Source organism: Hypanus sabinus, unplaced genomic scaffold (assembly GCF_030144855.1).
Source record: "Hypanus sabinus isolate sHypSab1 unplaced genomic scaffold, sHypSab1.hap1 scaffold_280, whole genome shotgun sequence".
Taxonomy (NCBI): Eukaryota; Metazoa; Chordata; class Chondrichthyes; order Myliobatiformes; family Dasyatidae; genus Hypanus; species Hypanus sabinus.
In genome coordinates this window covers 524,149-533,511 of record NW_026780939.1, presented here as the reverse complement: position 1 = coordinate 533,511, position 9,363 = coordinate 524,149, and the positions used below count along the sequence as shown (strand labels likewise).

The following is a 9,363-nucleotide window of genomic DNA, read 5'->3' as shown; positions in this document are numbered from 1 at the left end:
AGGGAGGGACGGGGACAGCGGACAGACAGAGCATGTTGTGTGGCGTACCTGGAACGTGGTAACATCATGAAGATGAGCAGGAACAGACGTCTTTGATGTCAGATACTCGAGAAGCGCATGGTCTGCAATTGAGCGAAGTGTGGAGGCCACCACTAGAGGGCGGAAAGAAAATTGGAAAGAGCGTTGCGAGATTTCTCGAAAAGCATGAAAAGGCACTAATTGCTTCTGTAAAGAGAACAATTGTCGCAATAATTGTTAAGAGCCAGAAATTGAAATAAGGACAGCGAGACAGAGAAAGCGACCGACAGACACAGTCAGAAGAAGAGAGAAAGAGAGAGATTGAATGTCGAAGGCTGATCTATGCAGGACATCCGTTTCAGAAGGAGGTCTTCTTTACGAGAGATTCTTGATTTCTGCGTCGGAAGAATTGTGGTCTGTTTTCTTTCACCAGTTTGTGTAAATTTCCGGAATTACAAAAACTTGCGAGTGTCAGGAAATCGTACATAGTGAGATAACCGGGAGAGGAAGAAAGGGAGAGTGTGGGACGGGGATAGCGACAGAGAGAGAGGGAGTGGGAGAGAGAGGGGGAAAGAGAGAGAGACAGAGAGAGAGAGAGAGAGAGAGAGAGAGAGAGAGAGAGAGAGAGAGAGAGAGAGAGAGAGAGAGAGAGAGAGAGAGAGAGAGAGAGAGAGAGAGAGAGAGAGAGAGAGAGAGAGAGAGATTTGGACTGTCTGAGAGGGCGGAACCAGAACACACTGAAATCAGGTTGGAGAATGCTAGGGGAGGGGCCAATCTACAGTTCGGCAAATTCACCTGCGTCTCCTAAATATGAAACAGACGGGATTGAAGTGAATATATTCTTCTCTGCTGCGCGCATAACATTCATCACTGAGAGAATAAACCCTCCAAAGAAGATGTTTCTCCTCCTGATCTTCGCCCTCGCCTTTTCCTGTGAGTGAAAGTTCCCAAATATTCGTTGATTCTGCTTCAATCCGTTCACATTCCCTTCACTTTACTGTACACTTCAGTCGTTTCTAAGACATTTTAAATTACTTCCAAACTCTTGCTTCAGAAGAACATCTTCCACCTGCCGCCGCCTCTAAGTTTCGACCGCCTCATGGAGATTTCTCCATTTCAATCCTCATCTCCGCATCGATCAATGCTCCGTTTTTCTCCCACTTACGAATTGCCCGTTCGACCGAGTACATTCTCTCCTTTCTGCCAACCACGTCTCTTTTTCCAGACGGGACCTCGGTGACGATTCACCAGACTCCGGCTTTTTCCGGAACTCCCGGCCAGAAGGTGACCCTGAATTGCACGGTAGAGGGTATTAGCAGTACTGGTAACGAGTTGCACTGGTACCGACAATCCCCGGGAAAGGGTCCGGAGAACATGTTTTACTCGACGATAGTTAATTCTGTGCTGCCGGAGGGATTGGTCAGCGGATTTACCGCGAAGAGACCGCAGTACAACGAGTTCATCCTGAAGTCCGACAAATTGGAGGCGAGTTCGTCGGCCGTGTATTTCTGCGCCTGGGGTGATCACGGCGGCTCAGAGTGACGGGACAGCTGAACAAAAACACCAACGTCAGAACAGACGTTGATATCAGCAAAACAGGAAATGCCATGTCCGTAAACCATAGGGCGGGAGGAGGGTCTATCCTCAGGCGTTCTGCCGTATCAGCCAATCTGTGAAATAAGGGGCGGAGCTAAGGTTCCGAGTCTTTTCATTTCCTCCCCTTCGTAAGCATTCAGACAATCCGCACACTCACTTTTCCACCTTTGTTCCCCACTCCGTCTTTCCTCATTTTGTACAGTTTTTAATCAGTCCAGGAGGATTGCAAACTTTGAATGCGCCGATGATATTGAGCCCGACACTAATGTTCAGTCCCCAAGATCAATGCTCCGATTATTATCTCCTTTATCCATCTGTGGAAACATGGAATGGTTTTAACCTTGGACCTCAGTGCAGAAGTGCAGGACATACGCACCGTGACTGGTGTGGTGTGCTGAGTGACAGGGAGACCGCGATGTGCAAGGATAGGACATACTCCCTGCATGATGCCAAGAGTCGGTCAGACAAACTTTCGAATATTAGGGGAGGAGACAGCCGTTATGATAAGAAGCAGGGAGTTATTGAATAACAATAACAACGGTAGGACATACACCGCGAAGGATAGAACCCTACGTACTTTGGGGGTTCAGAGGGATTTTGATGCAAACGTTCACCAATCTGTGAATCTGAGGCTTTTCACAGCATTTGGGGTACTTGCGGTTGCTTCTGGGTTTGTGAGTATTGGCAATGTTAAAGTTTGGGTTGCGAGTAGATTTCGGGGTGTCTGCGAGATGTTGGGGTGCGCGCTGTGTTTGGGGTGTAGGCGGAACTGAGATCGTGAGCGGGTTTGGGGCTATCGGCTTATAATGAGGTTTAGGCGTCTTTGTGGATGCGGGTAGATTTACAGATGTCAGCATACAGGGAGCTGCCCACGGGGTATTTCACGTGGTATACAGTGAATGTTGGTATACACCCCAACTTCTCGCGATTTTGCTGTTCATGAAAACGAGGTGAATTGTGGTTTCTGTAGTATTCAGGAACAACAAAGACGTGGGGGCATTAAAAAGGCAGAACAGACAGAGAGATAGGGCGAGACGCAGGTGAAAATGGAGCGGTAGATAGAGTTAGGTACGGAGAAAAGAGGGTGAAGGGTTCTCAAAAGGGGCGTGGCCATCTGTTTATTCAACAACTTCACTACGTCATTGAGATACGTAACAGGAGGGTTTGAAGTGAATGGATTCCACTCATCTGCTCAAGCCACTTTCGTCACTGTGAGAATAAACCGTCCAAGGAAGATATTTCTGTTTCAACACTTCATTTTCGCCTTCCGCTGGGAGAGAAAGCTGACAAGCATTGTTATTTTGTTCTTTTTCTCTGTTTCTGTCCTCCCTTCACATTCCCTACACATATTTTACCCCCTAGTCGTCCAGCAATGATTCTGTATTCAGATACGAGCTCTCTCATCCTCACAATATGGTCCACCTGCTAACTCCGCTGAATTCCGACCACTTTCTCGAGTTTTCCCGACTTCAATCCTCCAATTTTCTTCCTTCAATGCCCCTCTTTGTCTCCTTCCCCAATGACCGGCGTCTCTGTTTTTATTCACCACGTTCACCCTCCCCTGTCTCTTATTTCCAGACGCGACCTCAGTGACGATGCCCCCGGCTCCGGCTTTCTCCGGAACTCCCGGCCAACAGCTGACCATGATTTGTAGAGTAGACGGTAGTACCAGTGCTACTATCTAGTTGTTCTGGCAACTACACTCCCCGGGAACAGGAGCGAAATGCATGCTTTACTCGAGCGGAGTGACGTCCGTGGAGTCGGGGAAACAGGTCGGCGGTTTTACCGCGGAGACACCGAAGGGCACCGGCTTCTTTCCGAAGTCCGACAAACTAGAAATGAATTTGACGGCCAAGAATTCCTGGGTTTGGAGTGATCATGGCGATTCAGAGTGACGGGTCAGCTCAACAGAGAGAAGGAGTGAAGTGTGGGGGGGAGAGAGAGAGAGAGAGAGAGAGAGAGAGAGAGAGAGAGAGAGAGAGAGAGAGAGAGAGAGAGAGAGAGAGAGAGAGAGAGAGAGAGAGAGAGAGAGAATTTGCTGCTTACTCTAGTAGAGCGTCCGCGACACCTGAGATCGGATTGGTTCATAGACGGGGCGTGGCAATTTGACACGTGAAGAAATCCGCCTACCTCACTGATATAAGCGTCGTTGAAGTGATAGGATTTTTCTCTGCCGCTCGCGCCACTGTCATCACTGAGAGAGTAAACCCTCCAAGGGAGATGTTTCTTTTTCTGCAGTTCATCCTCGCCTTCCGCTGTGGGTGTAATTTCCAAAATATATTTTTCTTCCTTTGCACATTCCCTTCATTTGCTTTACCTTTCTCACATTTCCCTCTACTTTCCTTATTCAGTCACCATCCCCCGCGTCCGCTCAGAATCTTCCCTCAGTCGCCCCCTCTAAATTCCGACATCCTCTCGAGCTTTCCCAAACTCAAACCTTCTCTCTCCTTCTCTCAATACACCCTCGTGCTCGCCTTCCTTATTGACCCGAGTTTCTGCCTTCAATCACCCATTTTCCAACCCCTGTCTCTTTTTTTTCCAGACGCGACCTCGGTGACGATCCACCAGACGCCGGCTTTCTCCGGATCTCCCGGCCGGAACGTATCCCTGCGTTGCACTGTGGACGGTATTACCGATGCTGCTGACATTGTGTACTGGTATCGACAATACCCCGGAAAGGGTCTGGAGAACATGTTTTACTCGACGATAGCTAATTCCGTGAACCCAAACAGATTGGTCGGCGGTTTTAAGGCGGAGAGACCAGAGACCAACAAGTTCTTCCTGAAGTCCGACAGTCTGGAGGCGAATTCGTCGGCCGTGTATTTCTGTGCGTGGAGTCATCACGGCGGCTCAGAGTGACGGGGCAGCTGTACAAAAACCTCTCTTCGTCAGAAGGGTCGTTGTTGTTCGCAAAACAGGAAATACGACTCCAGCCAATCATTCTCTGGGAGGAGGCGCTGCATCGCAGCGGCCAATCACTGAAAAAAGGGGCGGTTCAAATAGATTTTCAGGTTCATCCCCTGAAGCGTTCTGTTGGCTGAAGATAGTTCGCGCTCCGATCTACTCAACTCATCCTTTCCTGTTAAATGCAATCTTCGCACAGATCATCTGAAGGGGAGTATTGTAACTTCCGTGTGTGTCCGAACAGCGTTCAAATCTCCCGCTATTTATGTGAATGGTGCGGAGTGTCGGGGGACAAACGCTGTACAGGTTTCGGGCACACGCCGTGAATCCCGCCGCAGGCAGGACGAAACATCAAGAAGACCGTTAAAAGAAAAATCATCAAACTCCCATCGCCCGAGAGAAATATGAACAGCGGCGAGCCGGCAAATATCACGCAGACTATTAAACGTCAAATCCCCGAAACCGCGACAGCGGTCACCCAGTCACGGAGTCATTTCAGATCAGCGCGGTGTCGGTGAATGCAGGTCTCTTCCACGGAGCCAGTTCCGCAATGAAGCCTCTCGATTAAAAGGCGCAAATAGGGAAATAGAGGAACGAAACACACACGGAACGTGAACTGAGGGCTTCTTCTAAAGCGACTCAGCGAAAAGCGAGTATAACTGAGAGCGAGGGATCGAAATAGCAAATGATGGGCTGCGTAATGGGCAGAACAGAAGTTAGCAAAGATCCGAGCGACGCACTAACTCCTAGAGTAACTCAGCAGGCAAGAATTCATCTATGGAAAACTCGAAGTTTCTTGTCGAGAATCTTCATCCGGAGAGGAAGAAAAAAATAAACAGTGATAGTATGAAGGTGTGGGGAGAATTTGATAGGAGAGACCGAATGAAGGGTGGTTTGACGTAAAAGGTTGGACAGTGGATTAGTGGAAAAGATACAGGAAGGGGAATGGGGAGTCGAATAGGAGCGGATGGAAGGCCACGGAAGACGGAAAGGTGGGTGCAGCACCAGGGGGATATGATGGGCGGGAAGGAGATAAAGTAAGAGAGGGGAATGGGAATACGGAATGGTGACAGAGGGGTGGGGCAGTGGCTACAACTGGTCTTATCTTTTCGTCTTGGTGATATTAACGATTCCGCTTCTCTCTCCCTCCCCCTCCCCCCCCCCTCTCTCTCTCTCTCTCTCTCTCTCTCTCTCTCTCTCTCTCTCTCTCTCTCTCTCTCTCTCCCTCTCCCTCTCTCTCTCTCACTCCCTCTCTCTCTCTCTTTCTCTCTCTCCGCATTTCCTACATTCCTCTATCTCCTTTAAACCTTGGCTTCTTTCCATCTTTGACTCTGCTCCCTCTGAACCTGTCTTCCCTCTGCCGACCCCTTCTCTGTTCAGACAATTTCTCACCGATTTGTTTACACCCCGGTCGTTCCGGCTATACACGGTCTTTGGCAGCGTCCCCATTCCTTCGGGCCTACCTCTTCATTCACTACAGTCTGTGCCCAAACCCCTCACCATACCGATTGCAAATAAAGCCTAGCTCTCGATCCGCCATATCCCAGCTTTCTCAGAATCATCCGGTGAGGAAATGGCGATCAAATGTAACAAAGATTTTCGGAGTAGCGGCATCTCCAAGGTGCAAGCGTGGGACAGGTATCGATATAAGCAAGGCCCAAGAGACTGTCCCCAGATCCCGCTCTCATCCACAAGACCCGATCCTGCGATGGGGTTCGGTTGCAAGAGAGAGCGACTGATCTGGGACGAGTTAAGACTGTAGTTCCTCACCTCTATGCCGGAGAAGCGGGAGATAATGGGCAGTAGAGGTGGAGGGAAGAGGTAAGAGTGAGTCCAGAGTAGAGAATGGAAAAGACCGAAAAAGGGAGGGGAGAAATTACCATCAGGTAGAGAAAATGAAGTTTATTTTGTCACGATGGTGACACCCGAAATAGAATATCATGCTCTACTCCATCAAATCGAGTCTGTTTCCGTAAAGCGCGTGCGCGCGCGCACGCACACAAACACACGCACACACACACACACACATACACACACACACACGCACACACACAAACACAGACACACACACACACACACACACACACACACACACACACACACACACACACACACACACACACACACACACACACACACACACTCACTCCCGCCGAGAAAGGGAAATCGGTTTCTCCCAGTGGATACGAGAGCACAGGATTGATAGATGTTCAACGCCTGTCCCAACACTAAACCTCAGCCCCACCCTCACGGTACAGAGGTCACCAAGCAGAGATAGAGGGAGGCGGTGGGTGAGAGGCGAGTACTCGAGGTTCTGCATTCAAACTCCCCCCGAGCAACTCAGCAAGTCGGGCAGAAGGCAAAGAGTGATGATATAGAAAGCTTTTCGTGATTTCTTGCATATAACTGTGTTGGGACCACCTCTTTATACGTTGTACCTCAATAATTTGGATGACGGAATTGATGGCTTTGTGGCAAGGTTTGGAGACCGAACAGAGCTACGTGGAGGAACACGTAAGTTTCAGAAAGCACGGTGGCCGCGGAAGCACTCAGACATATTGGTAGAAAAGGGAAGTAAATGGCAGCCCCGGAAAATGTATTGTCATACACTTCAATAGAAGAAGTCAAAGTATTGCCGATTTTCTAAACCGAGAGCAAATTCAACAATCTAAGGTCCAAAGGTACCTGGGCGTCTCCATGAAGCGTTCCTTACAGGTGAATTTACAGGTTAAGTCGGCGACCAGGAAGGGAAATCAGATGCTGGCAGTCATTTCGAGGGAACTGCAAGATAACGGCAAGGCCGAAATATGAAATTATAAAACACCGGTGACTCCTCACTTGGGGCATCTTGAGCTGTTTTTGACCCGTAAATAAGAATAGATGAACTGAATTTGGAGAGGGCTCGACGGAGTTGAGCAAGAATGATTGCACCGTGCCGGCAGAGATCGATACGTCATCAGGCGATGACAGCTGTTAATCGGCGAGCGGATGCCGGATAGTCGGCGTGACCAATCAGGTGACGAAGGCATAGGTAAGATCGTATCTTACCGCTTCATGGCTTTGATTGCGGAGGGATTCAACTCACTTATCCCACCCTCCGCCTCAATCTTCACATTCGACACCTGAAAGGAAAGAGTTCAATTTGATTAATGCTTCGAATATCTATAAAACATAAAGTGCAGAATAGAAGTTTGCGAAAATGATTTGAGCCTGGAACCTGCTGAGAGCAGTAAGATGAGCAATGGCGCACATCCTTGAGATTAGATACTGGAGAAGAAAGAAGTCTTCCAGATAAATCACTCTCTCTCCCTCCATGCAATTGAGCTAGTTGTGAAGACACAGGCTACCACCACTAGAGGGCGACCAAGCACAGTGGTATAACTTATACTGGATGATTCGAAGGGTATGAAAAATAACAGATTATGCCCACATTACGACAGATCAGTGATCTCAACGAAAGAGTGGTGCACTGGGGTCGTCTCCTTTCGCCGGTTTGTGTCGATTTCCGAAATTACAAAATCTTGGGAACAATAAAAAAATATCATACACAGTGAGCTAAAGGTGGAAAGGAAAGAACGGAGGATGAGGGACAGGGACAGCGACAGCGAGAGTGTACTGTGTGGCCAAACTGGTAGACAGGAAGCAGCAGCCCTCGAATAAGGTTGGAGTATGGAAGGGGCGTGCCCAATGCCTACGTCCTCAAGTCCACCTACGTCACCGGCATATGTATCAAACTGGATGGAAGTGAATGAATTCGTCTCTGCTGCACGCGCCACGTTCATCACTGAGAGAGTCAACCCGACAAGGAAGATGTTTCTCTTCCTGCAATTCATCCTCGCCTTCCGCTGTGGGTGAATGTTCCCAAATGTGTTTTTTTTCTCTCTGCTTCTGTTTCCCTTCACTTTCCTTCCACTTCATTTCCCCTCCCATAGTCTCGGACTCATACCTTATTTATTTATGAGCCCCTGCGTTCAGACCTTCTAACCTCCGCCGCCGCTATTAAATTCCGCCCTGCTGTCGAAATGTTCCCTTCTTCAGTCAACTTTTTTGCATCCTTCAATGCGCCGTGTTTATCCCCAATCCCCATTGATTCGTGTCTCCGCTTCCCTTCTCCCCGTTCAGCCAAATCTGACTCTTTTTTCCAGACGCGACCTCGGTGACGATCCACCAGACACCGGCTATCACCGGAACTGCCGGCCGGCATGTAACACTGCGTTGCACAGTAGAGGGTCGTATCAGTGCTAACAACTGGTTGTACTGGTACCGACAATTCGCCGGAAAGGGTCCGGAGTACATATTTCGCTCGACGGCAGCTAATTCCGTCCAGCTCGAGGGATTGGTCGATGGTTTTACGGCGGAGAGACCGCAGACTAACGAGTTCTTCCTGAAGTCCGACAAACTGGAGGCGGATTCGTCGGCCGTGTATTCCTGCGCCTGGAGTGATCTCGGCGGCTCAGAGTGATGGGGCAGCTGTACAAAAACTCTCACTGTCAGCAGGGTCGCTGCTGTCTGCTGAACAGGAAATGCGAAGTCTGTCAATCAGCGGTTGGGAGGCGAGTCTATCAGTGAGGCGTTGCGGACTGACGACCAATCAGAGAGAGAAGGGGAGGAACTATTGCATTTACAGTCCTCCCCTTATTAAGCATTCATATGGGTGACGATAATCCGTGCACTGATCTCTCCACTCCATCCTTCCTTTTTTAATGTGCGGTTTCTCCCGCGTATCTCCAGCGCCAGAGGCTCGTAACCTTTGAGTGCGACTGGACAGCGCTCATCGTGTGCCGTCCGCTGGATCAAATCTACCGCTCTTTATCCTCTTTATTCACTCGCCGAAGCACAGCACAA

The 9,363-nt window shown here is 49.3% G+C and overlaps 1 gene segment (V, D, J or C); it reads left to right on the top strand.

The window, feature by feature from the left end:
* The first annotated feature begins 3,798 nt into the window (after positions 1 to 3,798).
* Positions 3,799 to 4,473, top strand: LOC132388231 (T cell receptor beta variable 30-like). The segment is given in 2 exon segments: positions 3,799 to 3,871; positions 4,157 to 4,473. Coding segments are annotated over 2 exon segments (354 nt in total).
* The last annotated feature ends 4,890 nt before the right edge of the window (positions 4,474 to 9,363 follow it).